The 21,952-nt window shown below is 34.2% G+C and overlaps 3 protein-coding genes across 4 annotated transcripts in view; all 3 read left to right on the forward strand.

Annotated features, from left to right (window-relative positions):
• The first annotated feature begins 3,283 nt into the window (after nt 1–3,283).
• Nucleotides 3,284–8,147, forward strand: LOC140836913 (sodium/hydrogen exchanger 4). Its single transcript, XM_073202789.1, is given in 15 exon segments — nt 3,284–3,562; nt 3,728–3,761; nt 3,764–3,845; nt 3,939–4,036; nt 4,122–4,181; nt 4,268–4,314; nt 4,391–4,585; nt 5,177–5,223; nt 5,369–5,435; nt 6,159–6,259; nt 6,350–6,451; nt 6,900–7,044; nt 7,364–7,426; nt 7,515–7,598; nt 7,681–8,147. Coding segments are annotated over 15 exon segments (1,563 nt in total). The 5' UTR covers nt 3,284–3,412; the 3' UTR covers nt 7,969–8,147.
• Nucleotides 8,148–9,017: 870 nt separating this feature from the next.
• LOC140836058 (rho GDP-dissociation inhibitor 1-like) lies at nt 9,018–10,640 on the forward strand. Its single transcript, XM_073201469.1, has 5 exons — nt 9,018–9,441; nt 9,524–9,590; nt 9,823–10,041; nt 10,234–10,358; nt 10,489–10,640. Exons 1-5 carry the CDS (start codon nt 9,208–9,210, stop codon nt 10,564–10,566), a joined length of 723 nt encoding a protein of 240 aa, XP_073057570.1. The 5' UTR covers nt 9,018–9,207; the 3' UTR covers nt 10,567–10,640.
• A 4,248-nt stretch (nt 10,641–14,888) lies between these two features.
• Nucleotides 14,889–21,952, forward strand: part of LOC140836914 (protein ENHANCED DOWNY MILDEW 2) — a 30,188-nt gene continuing 23,124 nt past the window's right edge. The window contains exons 1-7 of one of the 2 annotated variants that reach the window (XM_073202790.1): nt 14,889–15,048; nt 15,820–16,229; nt 16,307–16,403; nt 16,608–16,661; nt 16,771–16,922; nt 18,061–18,157; nt 18,279–18,383. In XM_073202790.1, coding sequence (XP_073058891.1) covers nt 15,820–16,229; nt 16,307–16,403; nt 16,608–16,661; nt 16,771–16,922; nt 18,061–18,157; nt 18,279–18,383 — 915 coding nt within the window. In that variant the 5' untranslated portion in view covers nt 14,889–15,048. The remainder of the gene's footprint in view (nt 15,049–15,819; nt 16,230–16,306; nt 16,404–16,607; nt 16,662–16,770; nt 16,923–18,060; nt 18,158–18,278; nt 18,384–21,952) is intronic. The other variant, XM_073202791.1, reaches the window with a different exon arrangement.

Genomic DNA, 21,952 nt, shown 5'->3' on the forward strand with positions numbered 1-21,952 from the left:
TTTAAATAAAATATCTGTCTCACAAAAAATTATATATAAATTGATCGAATAAAAGGTATGTATCAGAAAAATGACTTATGAAATGGACTTATAAAAGTTTTTATATTTTAAAAAAGTAGTTAATTTTTTAATTGCTAAGAAAGTTTTAAAAGCGTCATTTTAGTTAATATTTAAAGTGTTGAAAGTCAAACTAAAAAATAAGCAACTCAATTATTATATCCCTTCTTCCAAAAAAATATAAATGATGATCCTATTCTAAAAAATTTCCTCATAAATATAATAAATAAATTATTTTTTTTACCGTGCTCAGGTGCCTTTCTTCGGGATTTTCACCCCGAAATCAAATTCATGATAAATTTACATATTTCCAACGAAAATACAGTTAAAATTATATTTCTTACCTTAGCATTTTCATTTAACTAAATAAATAATTTAAAATAATTTTTGTGTGTTCTAAGTGGTTAATTAGGATTATAGACTCAGTAAATATATATCATAGACGTATAGATACGTACTTTTCTTTTAAATAAGCAGACAATTAATTATACCTATTTTTTATAAATAAAAAATTATGTTAGTAAATTTCTATTCCTTATTTAGAATTTATGAAAATATACCCTTATTTTAATTTATAAAAATATCGATAAGTATATTTTAGTTTTAATCATAACCAAACTGAAAATTGTTAAAATTACTAAATAGATCGAAAATTTTATACATTCAAATGATCTTGTATGTGGTTTGGTAGTTATTCATAAAACAAGAGACCCTAGTGACAGGTTCAAGTGTTTAACCATTTTTATTTAAAAAAATACTTTTTAAAATAAACGGATAGGGTTTGTACTCCAAAAGATCGAATATTAGCTTTATTTTTTAGAATTTGATCTTGTTAGTGGTGTCTTTTTATTGTCAAAATTATCTCCAAACCATGTATGTGAAAATCTAAGGCAAGTATAATTTTGTTTCTTGATGTATAGATGAATTTTTATTAAGTTTTGATAATTTATGTTTCATGTAAAAAATTGAGGTCTATAGTTGGATATTACAAGATCTTGAAGACTTTGATTTAAAGATGTGTGTGTGTGTATGCAATATATGAGTACGTGTGTGAGTTAGCGTAGAGGTGTGTGGTGAGTATGGGTTTGTGCGTTCAGTGGTCGTGTAGGACGAGCGATGAGCAAAAAGAGAGAGGCGTAGTGCGAAACCCAGCTGGGAGGTTGGCATGGACCGAGTGGCCCGCGATCCTAGGTGTTTAGGTGTTGTGCATGTTGGCTAAGTCTTGTGCATTAGTCTCGAACCAAGCCCCATGCTCGTCGAAACGTGAATTCGTTTTCGTACGAGAAATTTTAATGGAGAATATTAGAGTCCAGCTGGGTTGCTAAGACCACTCCACATATATGAGTGAAAATGGAAGAATGTCACCATGGATTTTATGGTGGGATTACTGAGGATTTTACATGAGCTAAATTCAATTTTGGTGATAATCGACTGTCTCAACAAGTCGGCTTCATTTCTTGTAAGTGAAGACGTCGTACCGTGCGAATAAGTATATTGGGATCTATATCAGAGAGATAGTTAAAATGCATGATATTCAGTTTGCATTGTGTCAGATAAAGAACCCCAGTTTATATTAGCATTTTGAAGGAGTTTTCACCGAGCGATGGGAAGTTGTCTTTTAGCACAAATTTTTACCCCAAACAAACGAAGTTTATGAGAGTAATTCAGACCCTTGATGATCTATTACGAGATTGTGTGATAAATTTCCCGAGGAGTTGAGATTCAAAACTGCCACTCGTAGTATTCACTTACAATAATGGTTATCAGACTTCCATTGAGATGACCCTCTATGAAGTTTTTTATGAAAGAAAATGCAGATCACCAATCCATTATGATGATTTGGGTGAGCATGCAAATATGGGTCTAAAGATTGTTACACATACAACGAAGGTAGTTAATTTGGGACAAAATGAGGATCGTACAAAACTGACATAAAAGTTATGCAGATAGTGCCATCGAGAATTAGAATTTGCAATTGGGAACAACATGTTCCTTAAGGTAATGCAGATGAAGGATGTAATGAGTTTCAGAAGGAGAGGGAAGTTGAGTCCAAGGTTTGTTGGAAACTTCAGGTTTTGGAAATAATAGGACGTTAACCTACAAATTGGCATCACCACCACACCTGGTAGTAGTGCACAAAGTTTTCCATGTGTCTACGCTATGAAAGCACACATGTGACCCTTCGCATGTGCTGAATTGTGAGCCACTTCAATTGATCCCGAATCTAACGTATGAGGAAAGACCAATGAGAATTACGTGTCGAACTCGTAGGCTCATTATATTTTACCGATACAGATGAAGAATAAAGTGATTCTGGATGGTAAGAAAAGATGGTCTAGTGTAGAAGATCACATATCCGAACCATTCTATTTTCTTCCTTTCGAATTAAGTTAATGAATTTCGTTGAGATTAGTGCTTTTAAATTAAAGATTTGAGTTGTGATTGAATTGTCAAATGATAATTTATTTTTTTTGCCGATGACGACATTTGAGGTTTTTTTATATTTAACATTATTTAAAGTTTTATTTTTAATAAAAAAATGTTGCTGAAATCTTAAGTATTTGATGCTTTAATTATTAAGTTTTGGCACTCTATGTTTCGGTCATGTATAAAAAAATCTATATATATTTTTTACTTAGATTAGAAAATTACGGACGTATTCTTACTTTTAATATTCTTATTTTGCATGCTTGTATTAAGGGATCTTTCAACAAACCTCCTCACGTCTAGGAATGAACATCTGGAGCTTGAAATTTACCAATGACCCAATTATGAGTAGAACAGGTGACCCAACTATGGACAGTCCAACATATAACGATGGAACCTGAGCTCTGATATCATCATTATGTGTTAGACTGTCAATAATTGTGTCACCCGTTTTGCCATAGTTAGGTTATTTGTAAACTTCACGCTTCAGATATTCATTCCTGAGCATGAAAGGTATATCATATCGATTGGATAAAATACCTAAGAGTTGTATATATGGTTTTGGACAATCTTCCCTCTTTAAACTAGTTTTTGAGTTTAGTTGGCCATATATATATAATACACACAAATAATAATTGTTATTTTTATTTAAAAAATAAACAATGACAAATTTTATTTTAATAATAAAACGAACCAAAAAAGGTTGTAGAAAATTCCATACAGCAATGCAGCAGGGAGAGGTGACACGCCTTAAAAAAATCCAACAGAGGTCCATATGTCAAATGCTCAACTTCAAAGCTGTCTTTCTCTTAAAAAATATATATTTTTTTTTTGTTCACATCCTAAATAATCAAAACAAATCAGATCAGTGTTCGTGCTCTCTCTCTCTACTACTGATGCAATTTGATGAGAAACTCCGGATGAATTAATGGAAGCTTTGTGGGAAAATTTTTCAGGAACCCACCAACAGGTGGTACCCATAACAGTGTTCGTCGCGGTTCTCTGTTTCTGTTTAGTGGTCGGACATTTGCTCGAAGAAAATCGTTGGGTTAATGAATCCATCACCGCCCTTATAATCGTAATGCCTCAAAGTTTCTTTCTTTTTCGTCTGATTTTGAATGCATTTGTTACTAGCATATTGGTGTTTGTTCTGAATTATGGGGCTTTCGATCTTTATCCTTCACGTGTCATTATTATTATTATTTTATCTGTTTATGATAATGTACGTGTGTTTTTTGACAAGGGTTGTGTAACGGGGACAATAATTCTGTTCATAAGCAAGGGAAGAGTTCGCATATACTGATATTTGATGAGGAACTTTTCTTCATCTATCTCCTTCCACCAATAATATTCAATGCTGGGTGAGGATGTTTGATCTTCCCATTACCGATGTATTTTTTGGTAGTTTGATAGCTTTTGTTGATCTTGTGCTGTCATTGAAATTTTTCTTACAGATTTCAGGTCAAGAAGAAACAGTTCTTCCACAACTTCTTTACCATAATGTTGTTCGGAGTAGTTGGAGTTTTCATATCATCTTTTATCATCACAGCTGGTAATTTCTCGTGTCAGTCCATCTATATCCTTTGGTTTTGGTTTTTTGTAGAATTCAAGAGCTTTTTTGCGTGTCTTTGATGTAGGCAGCTATCTCCTATTTCCCAAGTTCGATTTGGTGGGCTTGAAACCACGCGACTATCTTGGTTGGTCCCGATTACTGTGATTAAATGATCTTCTCTTAGCTTGTCATGTTTCAACTAACACGATATCTAACTGGTTTTAAAACTAGCAATTGGAACAATTTTTTCTTCGACCGACACCGTATGCACGCTGCAGGTTAGTAAACATTCCCAAAAAAATAACCAGGTTTCTTGATTAAGTTCTAGAGATGGTATGTGGCATCCTGTTTCAGGTTCTTCATCAAGAGGAGACTCCCTTGTTGTACAGCCTAGTTTTTGGAGAAGGGGTGGTAAATGATGCCACTTCAGTTGTTCTATTCAACGCGATTCAAAAGCTTGATATCAGTAGAATTGACAGATGGACGGTAGTCCAAGTTCTTGTGGACTTCCTGTATTTGTTCTCAACAAGCACTGCGCTAGGAGTTGCTGTGAGTTTTAGAATTTTTAATTATTCGGGACTTAATGAAACTGCGTAGCTTTATTTTAAAGTTCCTTGCTCTGTTCACTCCTTCCAAATTTGTGCCCGTTTCCCATCTGAAAGTCTAGGGATGGACCTAATTGGGGCAATCAGGTGAAGTCTGCAGCTAACGAGAAAATTTCAAATTTCTTAACACTTTTTCCATAGCTACACTTAGTTGCATCCTCCATCTAATTTCATAGCTCCTTGAATGTGATGCCCCTTTTTAATTTTTACCAGTGAATGACACATTGAGACTTCCACAAAGTTTTATCGCAAGACTGAAAACTAAGAATGCTTATGTTTTGTGCATTAAAAGAGTGACTTACTGAGATCAGATACGTGTATCGGTGGGAACTTAAGAGTGGTCACACTTTGGATACCAGCGTTTCATTTTAATGAAAAAGATGTAAAGAAAAGAAAATAATTTGTGTTCTATTATATCCCGGGCTAGGAATGAATACTGCTTTCAAGTCAGGGAATCATTTTATATGGTACCTTGCTCAGCATTTTAATTCTTGCTAGATAATGCACAAGCTCAGTTTTTTCCCTACGCTTTCAGGCTGGGCTTTTGACTGCAATTGTTCTCAAGGGCTTGTACTTTGGCAGGTAAAATGCTTTCATCTATTTCTTTTGGTCTAGCATTATACAACTAGATTGCATTAGGTAAGAAGCTTTGATATACAAAGTGGAGTCTGATAAATGCTTTTGATTGAGCAATGTTTATGGATTTGGTATTTATTTTTGTCCGCAGGCATTCGACCATTCGAGAAATTTCTCTGATGGTTCTAATGGCATATCTTTCGTACATGTTGGCGGAGGTAAATAAATGTACATGTTTTCTCCTTTTACTTATATGTGTCCTATTTATTTTCGTCTCTTTGTATCTACAGTAGGCAAAAACTATATTGATGGTGCAGTAGAGGCTTTCATCAAACAACTAATTTCTTTAGGATTTTGGGTGTGAAACGATCTTGAACTTTCACATTTGTTCATCTCCAACTATCCCTTTCAATTGTATCCCGTCAAATGGTAATTATGGATTTCCCTCTTTCCATCTTCCATTGCTTGAACCGAAGGTTATTAGAGGCGCAAGACATATCAAGGCACAGGGCGTAAGTGACGAGTCTTGCAGAAATGAGGCTCATTGAGGCATCAAATACATAAATTTGAATACATATAAAAAAATTCGTTACTTTTCATCCAACATATACTTTACAAGCTATTGAATCATAATAAAACTAATATTCATTAGGTTTGTGTTTCATGGTCAAGATGCACACCTCATACAAGATTTGTGCCTGTCTAGGTGCAAGGACTGAGCCATGCCATGTCTTAAGCCAATGCGTGCCCCCCTATACTCTGTTAATAACTCCAGTTCAACAAGATTTTTTAGTTTCGACAATTAATTGGGTCAAGGAAACTTTCACATTCACATTCTTGGTCTTTTCCCCCTATTTCTCGATGTTCGGGCTGGCATTATTTTACTAGGTTATGATACCATTGAGGAGGCATGTGATACTTGGATTTTTATTCCCTTACAGCTGTTAAGTCTAAGTGGCATCTTAACTGTCTTCTTCTCCGGGATTTTCATGTCACATTATGCATGGCATAATGTGACTGACAGTTCAAGGATCACCACCAAGTAAGCATAAATTTGCCATAGCTAAAATTGTGACGATAGATTCACTTGGCAATCAATATCTTGGTCTTCATGTTTCACTCTCGTTTGCAGGCATGTTTTTGGAATGATGTCCTTTATTGCAGAAGCATTCATATTTCTATATGTGGGAACCGATGCCCTGGATATTGAGAAGTGGAAAATGAGCAAATTGAGGTATCTGTTATGAAAAGAGGAATCCCATTTTTCAGAGCTTGATGTGATTAATGTTAGAATTCTATTATCCTTTGTGGCCACATAAAACAGTTACAAACATCAGATTAGACTAAGCAAGAGAGTAGAGATCGTGATCCGATCATTCTTGGTGGGTGCTCAACTGCTCACCGAGTGACCTGATAGTACATCTGTTACCCTTTTATTGAGAAAACCCATTTTACATGTGATATCTACTATTTTCTTATGCTTCAATAAATTTTGAAATTGTGAATGGCATCTTTTAGTTGTTTTTGCTTGGGTTTGTATTTTAAAAATGAAGTATATATATTAACTATAACATTCAAAAATATAACTGCTGCTATTCTTTGTTTTAAAAAATCATTTGAATGAGTTGCCGTTTTCAGTAAACACCTTCTCCTTCTGTATTTGATTTAACTATTCTTTACAGTGTTGGGAACTCGATTGGTATTTACAGTAGCGTCATGCTTCTAATAATGCTTGGACGTGCTGCTTTTGTGTTTCCTCTCGGCGCCCTATCAAATTGTCTGAACCGATCTCCTACAAGATCATCATCTTTAACATTTAAGCACCAGGTTAGCACATTTGAATTGCCTTGGTATAGTTCCTTCCTGGGGTAAATTGTTTTTTTATCATTTCCTTGAATTGCCTATTACCACACTCCGTTTGAAAAATGCCACGCACAGATCTAACCGAGTTGAGTGGAGCGATATGTTTTCTATCACAAATAGCTCGAGTATTGGGGAGAGAATTGTCGTGGCAAAATTAAAACTTCTTATATAGATTAGTTTTTTTTTGGAACAACTTTCTTTTGTGAAATTCCTTCTTGGAAGGAATGTAATTTTCCACTGCTCTTTAAACTGAACTTGCTAACTCTCCCGTCCTTCAACTTAGATAATAATTTGGTGGGCTGGTCTGATGAGAGGAGCAGTCTCTATTGCTCTGGCCTTCAAACAGGTAAATCTGTTTAAGGGAAGTCCCATTTCTCTTGCTTGCATGGTGGTGTTATTCACTCGAAAATGTCTCATATACGTCGAAAATGCAGTTTACCCAGATGGGCGTGACGTTGGATCCCATCCATGCCACATTGGTGACCACAACAATTATCATTGTGCTCTTCAGCACAATTGTAAGTCGAGATTCTTGAATCTTAATTGTTCCCATCTATCATTTCTCTACTGAACTTTTTTGTTTTTCCTTCTGGAATGCAGGTCTTTGGCTTTTTAACAAGGCCACTTGTAAGTTATCTAGTTCCACATTCCAACACTCCGACAAGTGCCAACATTGATCGGGAACCAAGTATAAACAAGGAGGATATGATGCTTCCTCTGCTTTCGATCCGAGAATCGACGAGCTCGAATCTTCTCCGAGCAAAAGAAAGTTTGTCCATGCTCATGGAAAGGCCTGTTTACACCATTCATTCATTCTGGCGGAGATTTGATGATACTTACATGAGACCAATATTCGGGGGGCCTCGAAGCAATCAGTCCGCATGCTAACCTCGGTCAAATATTTTGTGGTTCATTTTGAAAATTGTGTAGACATTTTTATTTCTGTGTTACATTTGGGCATTTAATTTTGTTCTTCTTCCGACTAGAATATTGTAAATTGTTTTTTTTTTTCTTTTTGTTTTTTCATACGAGACTAATATTATTCAATTTGTATACGAAATTATAGAAAATCCGACACATTCCCCGTATAAAAATATATATACTATTTTCACTTTCTATTTATTTAATAGCGATTTTTTGTTTTAAAATTATTATTTATTATTGTAATAACTTATATATCTCATAACAAAATTACATTAATATTCTAGTAATTATAAATCTACACACTTTTCACGAATATTTATTTGTTGATATCATTGTTTTTTTTTAAATTTTCATTCAATCAATTTTTGACAAAAACTTGTGTGAGACGGTCTCACGGGTCAAATTTTGTGAGACGGATCTTTATTTGGGTAATCCATGAAATATTATTGCTTTTTATGTTAAGAGTACTACTTTTTGTGGTGAATATGGGTAGGGTTGACTCGTTTCACAGATTGATATCCGTGAGACGGTCTCACATGAGACCTATGCTCAATTTTTTATATTATTCTTGTTTCAGTATTTACTAATCTAATATTTGTAATATTCTTAATTACTGCAAGTCTTATTAATTAATAGTATTAACTAAAAATTAACACAAACAGAAATAAAATCCCACGTCATTTTTAATTATAAAATATTTTTAATATTCATTTAAAACAGAATTTAAAAAAAAAATATTTTCCCTTAATACAAATATTTTTGTTTCTTTGTTATTAAAAAAAATCGTTTTCCAATAAATAGAAATAAAAAAATCTTGTTTCTTGGTGTTATAATTTGGAAAAAGATCTACTTCCATTCAAAGAACCAAAATCTCTCAAAAACTAGTAGAAGTTCCTCCATTCTTGCCTTAGATTTCTCTCCAAAATCAGCATTAATCAATCATTGCCTCGGATTTCTCTCCAAAACCAGCATTAATCCATTTTCACCCAAAAAAAAAAATTTGTTTCGTGCACATTTAATCGGATCACCACATATTAATTGAAGACTTGTTCCATCGGGATTAATGTTCCACCTCCCTTTCTCCCTTACCACCATTTTTCATCACTCATGCAACCAAAATAATTCATCACAAAGCATGCAAGTGTGGTGATATGAAAACCCTGAATTCTTAGCAGCTCCATTTCGAATTTGTTTTTTGGGGAGATGGGATCTCAAGGAAACAAAGGAGAAATGAACGTGAATCATCATTCAGAGAGCGAGACAGAGAGAAATAGTAATGCAGGGCATCATGATCTGGATACGGCCTCCGATTCCGAATCGGGGATGATTAGCAGGCAGGCTAGTGAAGCTTCTTGCTATGCGACCGAGGAAGATGAAGAAATGTCCCTTCATTTAGGCCCCAAGTGGAGTATCAAAGAGCACCTTGAGAAAGATAAGGTTGATTCTATATTATATATATCTCTTCGTTTCGCGGTTTCGCTTTCGGTTTTGCAAGTTTTATAGCTTGTTGAAAATCTAGGATGATGAGAGCTTGAGAAGGTGGAAAGAACAACTTCTAGGGGGTTTGGATGCTGTTGCTGTTCAAGGTATTTGGACAATTTTCCTAGCAAGTTTATGTTATGAAGTTGGCTCTAGTTTCTTGTCGGATTGGCTTTGTCCCACAAAATTTGAAGTGAACAATGGAGTACGATTCACTTGTAATTTAAGATTTTCTAACATTATATAACTTATATTTCAAACATTTGCATGTGCACAATTTGATTGCCTGATATACATGAATATCACGTATAAAACTTATTTTAAATCGCGGATTTGTAGAGAATGAAGAACCAGATGTAAAGATTTTGAGCCTCACAATCGTGTCAGCGGGTAGACCTGATATTGTGCTTTCGATCCCGACGAATGGAAACCCTAAAGGATTGTGGTTTACGCTGAAAGAAGGAAGTCGTTATCACCTCAGATTTTCCATCAAAGTCAGCAATGATATTGTCTGTGGCTTGAAGTACACTAATACCGTGTGGAAGACTGGAATCAAAGGTTCCATAGATTTTAATCTACGACTATATATTACCTATATAATATAATAGTTTTACCGCTTTACTAAATACTATAGTTGTTGGTTGTAACGGGAGAATGTCAATCTCCTAGTAAAAACAATTAATATTATATTGCAATCCAATAAACAGAAATATGTTAATTTAATCGAAAGTACTTAAATGATATGCACAGTTCACAGCTCGAAAGAGATGATGGGGACCTTTAGTCCTCAGTCGGAGCCCTATACCCATGAAATGCCAGAAGAGACGACTCCGGCCGGAATCTTCGCCAGAGGGTCTTATACAGCAAGAACTAAGGTATTCTTTTGAAATTTTTATCATCAGTATTATTATTGAGAGAGAATTTCCACACCAACAAAAAAGGAACAACTTATTGAGGGAGGATGGTTTGTTTATTTTTGATTTTCTTGGTCATGTATTGGTTCAGTTCGTTGATGACGACAACAAATGCTATTTGGAGATCAACTACACATTTGACATCCAGAAAGAATGGCCCTCCAATTAGGCTGTGCTAGCCAGCATTTCTCGAGGGCAATTGAAGCTCACCAACAACGCCAAATTTACACTACTGCTGCTGCTCCTACTATCAATTTTATTTTCTCTCTTTTTCAAATTTTTATTTTTCTTCGATTTTGTTGTTAGTGTGTTGGGAGTTTATACTCTAGGTTACTTGTTTTAGTTTGATATATTCCTATTTATACATTAACGTTTAGCGTATGAGAAACTCGTATTATTATTATTCAATAAGTATGGACGATCTCACATATCTATATCTATGAGACAAGTCGGTCTGGTCTATGCTTATAATTAAAAGTAATATTTTTTGATATAATAAGTAATAATGTTTTATGGTCATACAGGAGATACGTATCACAAAATTGACCCAATACAATGGAATAAAATAAGTTAAGAATATATATATATATTAAATGAAATAATTTTTAATAATCAATTATTTTTTAACTATAAATTCAAAATAATAACTACTCGAGAAGTATTAGAATTATTATTAATATTATTATTAAATAATAAAAAAACAATAAAAATTACCGATTCTCTGTTAATTATTATAAAATTAACGTCATCACATAACTAATATTACTATAAATTTTAATATTATTATTTTATATATTAAAAATAATATATTTAATAAAATATTATAATAATAACTAAGAAGATGATATTTACGCTCCATAAATTATTAAATATACTTCATTTTGACTTTTTACATTAAAAAAAGATAAAATAACCCTTAATGTTCTTTTTTAGTTTCACCATAAAAATTAGCACTTTTCATGTTTAAGGTTTAACTTTAATATTATGCATCATAATATTAACTATTAATTTTATCCTGCAAATTATTCTATATAATCAATTTCATTTCACTCTTGGATAGAAAAGGTGAATTATTGTGTGACAATTAATAATAGATTTTCGATCTAATTTAAAAGCTTAGTGTTATTTGCACTTCGATTTTTTTTATCACACTATTTTTGAATTCTTTCATTATTATTTGCACAATATTTGAGTTACGGTCGTTTCAGACACGTGATGTGTCAAATGTGATGAAAATGGATAAATCTAACTTTTAATTCAAACAATGTGAGCTTCTGATTTGACAGTCAGTTATAATCCACCGCTCCATCTCACAATATGAATAATTAATAATTCATCCCAAATTAATTAATTAATTAAATTAATTTTTAAGCCAAACAATTACAAATGACAAATTTACACTTTGCCACTTCTTTTAATAATTTTACGAAATTACTGAATAATCTCCAAATAATGCCTCAATTTTTGTATTTTTTATATGCACATTATAATATTTATTTATTTTCATAATTTACTATATACTCTTATTATTGGGATGAATACTTCCAAATAAGAAATTTTCAATTTCCTAATTAATATACTCGATATTGGTTAATATATCTTGGAATCGATTGAAATTTTTATTTTCACATAAATCTTTTTAAAGTAGTGATATTATTGCAATTATTTGTTTTTCAATCTGGGTTTTATTTTTTGATTGAATTATTATTTTATTTAGTTATACAACATGTCTAATAAAAAAATAGCTATTACAAACAAATTGCGAAATTAGATTAAAAAATTATTTTATTTTAATAATAGATAAAAAATTTATTTTCAGTTATCAAACAATAATTCAAGAGTTGTCTACCTAATAGTAAAATTGAATAATTATGTATTATAATTTACAAGATTAAATTATTAGTTAATATTATGATTGTACACTTTATTAATTTTTTTCCCAATAATCCATTTAAAATATTAGTTTTTGTTTTTTATTTACCAAATAAATAAAATAATTTATAATTAATATAACATTTTACCAAAATTTAAAATAAAAAGTTGTCTAAAAATTAAGCTTTAAAAGTGTTTTTTTATGGTGAAACTAAAAAATTGAGCATTAAGGGTAATTTTGTCAATTTAAATATAAAACTCAAGGTTAAGTGTATTTAACAACACTAAAAAAAAAAAAAACGGGATTAACGACGGTCAAAACCGTCGCTAAAACCGTCGCTAATCCCTAAGGCGACGGTACTAACGACGGTCAGTCAACCCGTGACCTGATGATGCGTCGCCAAAAAAAAGTCACGGTTTAAAACTCCCGTCGTTATATAGCGACGGTTTTTATGAAGAACACCGTCTCTATATTTGCGACGGTTTTAACCGTCGCTACTTTAAGCGTCGGTTTTTTAATAAACCGTCGCTATATTAAGCGACGGTCCTAAAAAATCCGTCGCTATATTAATCGGCGGTTTTTTAAAAAAACCGCCGCTTAATTAGCGACGGTGTTTATCGAGAAAATTCGTATACAAAAACTACTGAATAGTTTGGGAACGAAATATCGTACCGAAAAATTTCTGTAAAAAAACTACTAAAAAATTTTCTGTTAAACAAAAACTTTAATACCTAATTTGAGCGAAGACATGTAGTTTTACATAACGGAAGATCGCACCGACGAAGAAATCTACAAAATAAATACGAGAAAATGTTAGTACAAAACAAAAAAATCGAAACTTTGAAAAAATAGATAAAGTTTCGCTACTACCGTGAACAATCGTTAAGAAAATTTTCGCGAACCTTCGTATATATAGAATTATAGCGACGGTTTTTGGAAAAAACTGTCGCTATATAGCAACGGTTACATTAAAACCGTCGCTATATAGCGACGGTTTTAGAAATACCGTCGCGGATCCAGATTGGCGACGGATTTTGCATAACCTTTGCTGATCTAGATCGGCGACGGGTTTTGTGGTCCCGTCGCTAGTATAGCGAGGGTTTTTCTTTAATGTCGCTATATAGCGACGACTGTGGCAAAACAGTCGCTTATTAAATTAAGCGACGGTTTTTACACGGTCGCTATATAGCGACGGGTTTTAATTACACCGTCGTCTGTTTAATTGAGCGACGGTTTATGAAAATTTGTCGCTATATTAGCGACGGTTTGATACAAGACCGTCGCTTTTGTTTTACCCGTTGAACAAAATAGCGACGGGTGTGTGGAACAGTCGCAATAATAGCGACTGTTTTTTAGAAATCGTGTCTATATAGCGACGGGTTTTATAAAACCGTGGCTATTGTAGCGACGGTTTTTATAAAACCGTGGCTATTGTAGCGACGGTAATATAAAACCGTGGCTATAATTTAAAAGGCAACGGTTTATTTAAAAACCGTCGCTATATAGCCACGGTTTTATAAAAACCGTCGCTAAATGAGCGACGGTTTTTATAAAAGCGTCGCTAATCCTTCCGTTTTTTTGTAGTGCAATTTGTGGATAATAAATACCATCTCACTAATAATTATTAATTTTTATTATTATTTGCACAATATTTGAACGTGGCATGAGTAGCAGAGTTCCAAAAATGTGATTCAATTTATTTGATAAGTGTGGTTTATAAGCTACTATGTTAGTTCGAGATATTTATCTATTACGTATCGAATGATTGTGACTACGACTTTTAACATTGTAAAAAAGTCTCATATTCTTAATTTTCACCGTAAAATTAGATTGATATTTTCCGTTCATTTTAAGATCTAGTAGTATAATTAGACCTAAAATTTAATATAATAATAATTATTATTATTATTATTATATACATATCATAAAAACTCTCGTGACATCATTTCATAAATCAATTTTGTGAGAAAAATATCTAATCTGACCCGCAATATGAAAAATTATTATTTTTCACTGCAGATATCATACACACATATGTATATGTATGTATGTATATGCATTATTAATATACATCTCATGACAAAAACTTGTGTGAGACGATCTCACGGGTCGTATTTTGTGATATGGATCTCTTATTTGAGTCATTCATAAAAAAAGTATTATTTTTTATGCTAAGAGTATTACTTTTTATTGTGAATATCGGTAGGACAGACCCGTCTCACAGATAAAGATTTGTGAGACCGTCCTCATATCTCGTTAATCTTATTAATAAAGCAAGATGGTTGAATACTAACCAATTTTTATAGTACCTTTTTCTTAATTCAAAAATTTCTTTTTCACATATTTAACTTTAATACATATTTAATTTTGTAGAGTATGTTTTAAATCTCATGTCATATTTAATTATGAAAAATATCGTAATTTTTAATTAAAATTTTTTGTTAACTATGTGTGTGACGATAAATAATAAAACAAGATGATTGAATATTAACCAATTTTAGTGAATCTTTTTTCATAATTCCACAACTACTCTTTCACATATTTAACTCTAATATAATATAATATATAATATAAATATATAAATATATATTTAGGGGGTTGTATTCATGTAGAGGGAGGTGAGGCGAATTTCCCATCATAACTTTCATTTCAACTTAAAAATCTGCGTGTTGCTTGGAAAATTTGCAGGGGCGAGGCGAATTTCATCCTGTTCTCCAAGCAGAGGGAAATAGCCGGTCGTTAATCCCTGTAAAACCCATTGTAATTCATCGTTACAAGGTAATCGTCGTCATCATTCTATATTCGGTATAAACCCTAGTTTCCTGGATGCTATGTCACCTAATTGTGGTGAATTATCGTAATTGTGAATTGTTGTGGTTATTGCTCTGTTGGCCAATTCGTGAGTGGGTTATCTTTTTCTGGCTCTGCAAAATTTGGCCAATAGTGTGTGCAATTGTTACCCTGCAAACTGGTACTCCACATGCTACTACATCTAATATATTTGTTTAAAACCCTAATATATATGTGTGTGTGTGTGGAGTAGTGAGTGGAATTTGACTTGTTAATCATTCTCCTTGTAGATTTGCATTGCTTTTTCTGCCCCGTCTGTTCTTCACCGAGTTATGGTTCAGTGAGTGGTCACGCTGTTTGAATGACAAGGAAAGTTTGAACCTTTTTCTGTTTGATTCCAAGTTTAAGCCGTAGTTAGACCGTTTGAAATAGGAAATTTATATGGATGGATCTTACTCTTTTATTGTTTTTGGAGCCTTTTTTTTCTCTATTTTTATCGAAGAAAGAAAAATAAGAGATTATTTTGTTTAAAAATAAAGGAATATAGACTATGAATATACGTTTTTTATGAAGCCATTCAAATGCTAAAAAAGTGCAATAGGTTTCAAGTGTTTCTTCTTCTTGTTCATGCAAAAAGGAGTGTGATTTGAGATTTCATATGCTGTCATATGAAGAACATTTTAATTTCCTATGTATTGTCTGTTTCTTGTAGTTATGTTTATAAACAAGTGATATTCAGTTGAAGTGTCTGAATAACAGATGGTTTCTTCTGATGATGAAGGCGAAACAATTTGCAATGTATCAGAATATGACTTTATTTCTAGTAAGGACGAAACTATATCTTTCACTGAGTTACCTGTTAGGTGGAATAAAACCGGGACAAGCCCATTGCATGGGAAGCAACAAATCTTCTTGCAAGGAAAAACTGATAATGGTCTACGAAAAATCTATAAGCCAGTTACTGCTTGGAAATTTGATCTTTCATATGAGAAGCCTGAGATTTCAGTTTTCTCTGAAGATGGGAACTGGATCAATCTTCTGAAACCAAGGAATGCTTTTGTGGTCATAATTAGAACAATTTTGATCACTGTGAATTTTTTACACTTCGCCAAGTGGAATCCTCAAGGGTCACGGAAAGCTTTGTGGGATCATCTTACAGAATCATTCAGGTTTTGATAAGGGGTTTCATTGTGTTTTATTGCTCTTTGCCTTGTTGCATAAAGTTCACCTTTTTCGCAATATGTAGGATGCTCGAGATCAGGCCTTCAGAGGAGGATTTGCTTCATCATATGTCTTTGATTAATGAAGCTGTTAAGAGGGATGAAATTTTGGCAAAATCCAAGGTTTTTCGTCATTTCTTATTACTCGTTGGACTTCAGAAATTTAGGAAAAAGTTTCGAGATCCAGTGTTTGCAAATTAGAAACGTTCCCTTTAAATAAAGATAAAGTTGTTCCCTACCTATCTGTGGATTTTGTCAATGATTATTTTTCTTCATAGTTTCCGCTGTACTCTAATTCTGTATCTACCGTAACTGTTCTATGTATAGCTATTGTCTACAATTCTGGAGGAGAAAGCTGTGAAGAGGAAGGCAATAAATGAGGTTGTGCTACGTCTCTTACACATATACAGATGCAGTGATGCACAAGGATGGAGACATAATTTATAACCTGAATTTACTGTTCTTAATGATCATATAATATTGTTTTTAGGACGCGAAGCCTGCTTTCATAGTTGATGATAATGAAGATGAAGATGAGGAGCCTGACGAGATTGACGAAAGTGAAGAAAATGAGTCGGATGGGGACGATGATTGTTTTGACTCCGTTTGTGCAATTTGTGATAATGGGGGCAACATAATTCTGTATGTTTATCTTGCCTTTTTTTTCACATTTATGCGTTGTCTATAAGCTAATAATTTTTTTTCATGTAACTTAATTTGTATTATGATCATTAATCGTGCGGCATTAACTTTTTTCACATTTATGCATTGTTTATACGCTAATATGGAAGCTCACATTGTCTTTCATTTGTGTCATGAACTTTTTCATGTTTATGTGATTTGATGCTATGGAAGCTCACGTTGTCCTTCGTTTTTATCATGAATATTCTGGTTCTTAATTATTTTCCAACTTGAAGAAAGGACCATATTTGTTACTATTTATTGTGATTTAAATCTTGTAACCTTTTAGTGGCTGTCGTCAATCGATCAGTGTATTACTTTTCTGGCTTTCTCTAAAAAACCTTGGATATACCTCCAGCCACACATAGCTGGATCACATGACCATACTTTCACACGCTCTCTCTGCACGATACAGAGTATCATGTGCTGCTTTTTTCGTATCCTGGATGTAGCAATGTTTTGTATACTACTCTCTCTCTCTCTCTCTCCTGAAAATATTTTCCACCATAATTCAGTTCACCTCACATCTGTACGAGTACGACTGGAATTCTATTCGTAAAAAATAATCCCCGTCCATTTCATAGTCCCCACTTGAATTTCAAATGGATCGCAAAGTCTATTGATGTCTTTAACCAAAAATCCTGACACTGGGATTGAAATAATGTGTATTAATGGCCCTGATGCAAAAATTGTTGGGTTATTGCTACGAAAAATTTGATGTTATGGACTTCATGTTGAATTGATGTTTTGAATGGCCTATGGAGTTATAGGAAATATAGTTATTGAGACAGTTTTGTGGGATTGATGTGGGGAGAGTTTTTATGTTATGATTCCATCACAAAAGTTGCTATGCTTAATTATCACGGGTGATCGCTTTTCTCTTGAATTATCTATTGCTTTCATTTATTTTATTTTGTAGAGCACCTTTTGTTGTGTGAACCCGTTGTTTCTTTTGCAACCTTCATGCAATTGTTTTGTCTACCTTTGGTGATTTTGTATTTTGTACTAATGTTTTCATGTTTGCCTCCTTTGCTTTGCAAATAATTAATTAACCTATTTTCCTGTCTTTTGATGATTTGTCTCATGTTGTCTAAATTAGTTGTGAGGGAAAGTGCATGAGGTCATTTCATGCAAACATTATTGATGGTGAAGAATCGAAGTGTGAATCTCTTCGCTTTAATGATGCAGAAGTAGAAGTATGTTTCCCACCTATTTTACCTCCTACATTTGCTTTCTCTACTTTTATCAAGTAATATTTTCTCATGGATTTTCTTTAGCATAATCAAGCTTTAAGAGTGTTTGTGTTCATGATTTCAGGCATTAAAAAATGTTGATTTTTATTGTAAAAATTGTGAGCATAAAAGGCACCAATGCTTCGCATGTGGGGAATTGGGATCCTCTGATGATTCATCTGTTGCTGAGGTATGTTGTCCTTCTCAAGTTTTGAACCATGAAATTTCACATGGCACTCCTTTGTTGAAGACTATATGTTGTCATGTGGAAATGGCTTTTTCCTGCTGTTACTTGATGCACCAAAACAAGTGCCTTTCTTTTTTTTTTTTTTTATAAGAAACGATATGTTATTGATAATAAAGTGTCAAATTACATTAGTGGACTAGTGATCCACTAGATCAAGAACTCCACAAGACTTTGAAACTTAATGATAAACAAAAGCCCAATCTCTCAAAATATCAAATATGGAGACTTTCTTGAAATCTTCATGAGCGCCAACCCACATTGCCATTGCTATCTTGATTCTTTCCCAGCATTGTTCTCGTGATTCCTCCTTCTCTTCAAAAATTCTTCTGTTTCTTTCGAGCCATACATACCAGTAGATGCACTTGTACCACGACCCGCCAAAAAGTTTTTCCTCTTGTACCTGTCTGCTGCCCAAGATCCATAGCAAATAAGTCCTTTGTTGATTCCGGCATCACCCACACCAACTCAAGTTCTTTCAACGCCTTAGCCCACAAACCACTCGAGAACTTACAATGGATGAGCATATGATCTTGACTTTCTGAGTCATTCTTACACAGAACACACCAATTCGGACAAATATTCATCGAGGGCCACTTTATTTGCATCGTCTCCGAGGTCGGTAACTTACCCTGTGTAGCTATCTATGAGAACACCTGTATTTTTATCGGGACCGAAACCTTCCAAATGTGATCGAGAAGAGGATAAAGTGGAAAGTGTGTAGTTGGAAAAAAAGACTCAAAGAGTGATTTGACCGTGAAAACCCCAGATGAATCCCCTCGCCACACTCGGTAATCCTCTACCCCTTCCACCAACCTAGCACTCTCTATCAACCCTAACTCGGTCAATTGAATGATTTCCTCATCTCTGACTGCCCTCCTAAAATGAAAATCCCAAGATTGAGTAGACAATTCGCTATCTAAATAATAATAATAGTGAAAAATTGGCATATTATGAACTGTGGACAAATGAAATAAAGCCGGAAAAAGCTCTTTGAAAGAAGAATCCCCCAACCACCTATCTTCCCAAAATCTAACCTTATTACCCCCACCTCTGTCGACACAAGTCGCTGAAAAGTCGGGTAGATCTGTGAAATAACTTCCAAGGACATTTGAACGTAACATTTCTCGCCAAACCCGCATCCCACCCGTTTTCTTGAATCCCATATAAACTCACAATAATTTTCTTTCAAAGAGTTCCTTCTTCGGCACAAAATCTCCACCACCACTTCACCATCATGGACTTATTTCTCAAAAGGATATTTCCAACGCCTAGCCCCCCTTTATCCTTCGGTTTGCACACCTGCTTCCACGCGACCAAGTGACTATGAACATCTCCATCCGCTCCATCCCATAAAAAATTTCTCGAAATCCTCTCAATCAGCTTTGCAATTTATTTTGGCATTCTAAAGAAAAACAAATATATCGGAATAGAATTCAACACAGATGATATCGAAGTCAATCTTCCTCCTCTTGACAAAAACGTTTTTTTCCAACTTGCTAGTTTTTTGGACACCTTAGTGACAATCGGTTCCCAAAACGATACTTTCAATGGATTTCCCCCTAAAGGCATTCCCAAATATGTAATAGGCCAACTCTCCTTTCCACATCCAATTTCTTGTGCCAACAACTCAACCTCACTTGCTTCACAGTTGATACCCATCAAAGCACTTTTTTCCAAATTTATTTTCAATCCAGACATAAACCCAAATGATCTCACGAGTCGAATCAAAAACCTGATGTGGTCCTCATTCCTCACAAAGAATAGTGTGTCGTCCGCGAACTGGATGTGAGAAATCTCTATCTTGTCTCTACCAACCTCAATCCCCTTTATCATATTTGTTACTTTGGCCTTGTCAATCAGTCTTCCCAAAACATCCACTACCAAATTAAACAATAGCGGAGACAAAGATCTCTCTGTCGAAGACCCTTATGCGCCCTAATTTTTCCCCTTGGCCTCCCGTTAATCATAACCGAGAATGAAACGTTCGACACACATCCTTTAATCCATTTTCTCCATCTTTCTCTGAACCCTTTTTTCTTAAGCACAAAATCGAGGAACTCCCAATTCACATTGTCATAAGCCTTTTCGAAATCCACCTTAAATACCCACCATTTCTTCTTCTTTCTCCTTCCCTCTTCTATCAATTCATTCGCTATAAGACCACAATCGAGTATCTGTCTTCCTTCTACAAAAGCATTTTGGGATTCCGAGATCGTATCTGGTATAACATCTTTTATCCTTGTACTTAAGACTTTTGCTATAATCTTATACAAGCTTGTGGTTAGGCTAATCGGTTTGAAGTCCTTAACTTTGATAGATTCACTTTTTTTCCTTATCAAACAAATATAAGTCTCATTGGTAACACCATTTATGACTCCCGTCCGATGGAATTCATCAAAAACTCTCGTAATATCTCCCTTTACTGTACCCAACAATCTTGATAAAAAGCCAAAGTAAATCCGTCTGCCCCTGGACTCTTACCACCATCACACTCGAAACCACTTTCTTTATTTCCTCTTCTGTAAACAATTTCTCTAATTCTCGGCTCATAAATTCGTCAATGGGGCACCATTCCACACCTTCAATCCCCAAACTTCTCGCATTCGTCTTTCCATACAGCTCCTCGAAAAACCTCAAAATAATGGATACAATTTCCTCTTCATCACTTGTGATCGATCCATCCTCCCTTTCCAATCTATTTATGGTAGCCCTACTCCTCCTTTGATTTAACAGTGAATGGAAAAACTTTGTATTTTGATCCTCCTCTTTGACCCATTTAATCTTGGTTTTTTGATAATGGATTCGATTATGTCGACATATTAAATCTTCCAACATCATTTTATTTTCCTCTCTCTCATTTGCTACCTCTTCCGACCCCATTTCCTCACTCTCCAGCTCATCCAACACGCTGATTTTTCGTCTTAACTCCCCCATTCTCATATCCACCATCCCATAAACCTTCTCATTCCGTCTCTTGATTTCCACCTTGACCGATTTTAGTTTCATCGTGAATTTATATCCCTCCCAACCTCGAACCGCCGCACTTTCCCACCAAACTGATGCCGAAGATTTAAAAATTTTGTCCCTTAACCACACATTCTCGAATCTGAACGGTGTCGGACCCCACTTAATTTTTTCCATATCCAAAACGACAGGGAAATGGTCTGATGTGATTCGTGGCAATATTGTTTGCCTGTAAAATGGATAAACTTCAGTCCAACCTGTCGTGAACATGAATCTATCCGGTCTACAGCAAATAGGCATATCCCTAAAGTTCGACCACGTGAATTTTCCATTCAGTAACGGCGGATCACGTAATTCCAACTCTTGAATCAATGAATCGAAGCACCGCATGCTTGAAGTTTGTGAATGACTGTTCATTTTCTCACTTGAATTTCTAACCACATTGAAATCACCCCCCAAACACCATCTCTCTCCACATAAAACCCTTAGCCCGGCCATTTCATCCCAGAAATTATTTCGTAAGCTTGGTTTACATGGCCCATAAATAG

Source organism: Primulina eburnea, chromosome 7, assembly GCF_022965805.1.
Source record: "Primulina eburnea isolate SZY01 chromosome 7, ASM2296580v1, whole genome shotgun sequence".
In the NCBI taxonomy this organism is placed as follows: Eukaryota; Viridiplantae; Streptophyta; class Magnoliopsida; order Lamiales; family Gesneriaceae; genus Primulina; species Primulina eburnea.

Coding starts and splice junctions, on each gene's coding strand:
- LOC140836058 (XM_073201469.1), top strand. CDS start 9,208: ATGGGATCTCAAGGAAACAAAGGAGAAATGAACGTGAATCATCATTCA. Junction 9,442..9,523: donor AGCACCTTGAGAAAGATAAG/GTTGATTCTATA, acceptor TTGAAAATCTAG/GATGATGAGAGCTTGAGAAG. Junction 9,591..9,822: donor GGATGCTGTTGCTGTTCAAG/GTATTTGGACAA, acceptor GCGGATTTGTAG/AGAATGAAGAACCAGATGTA.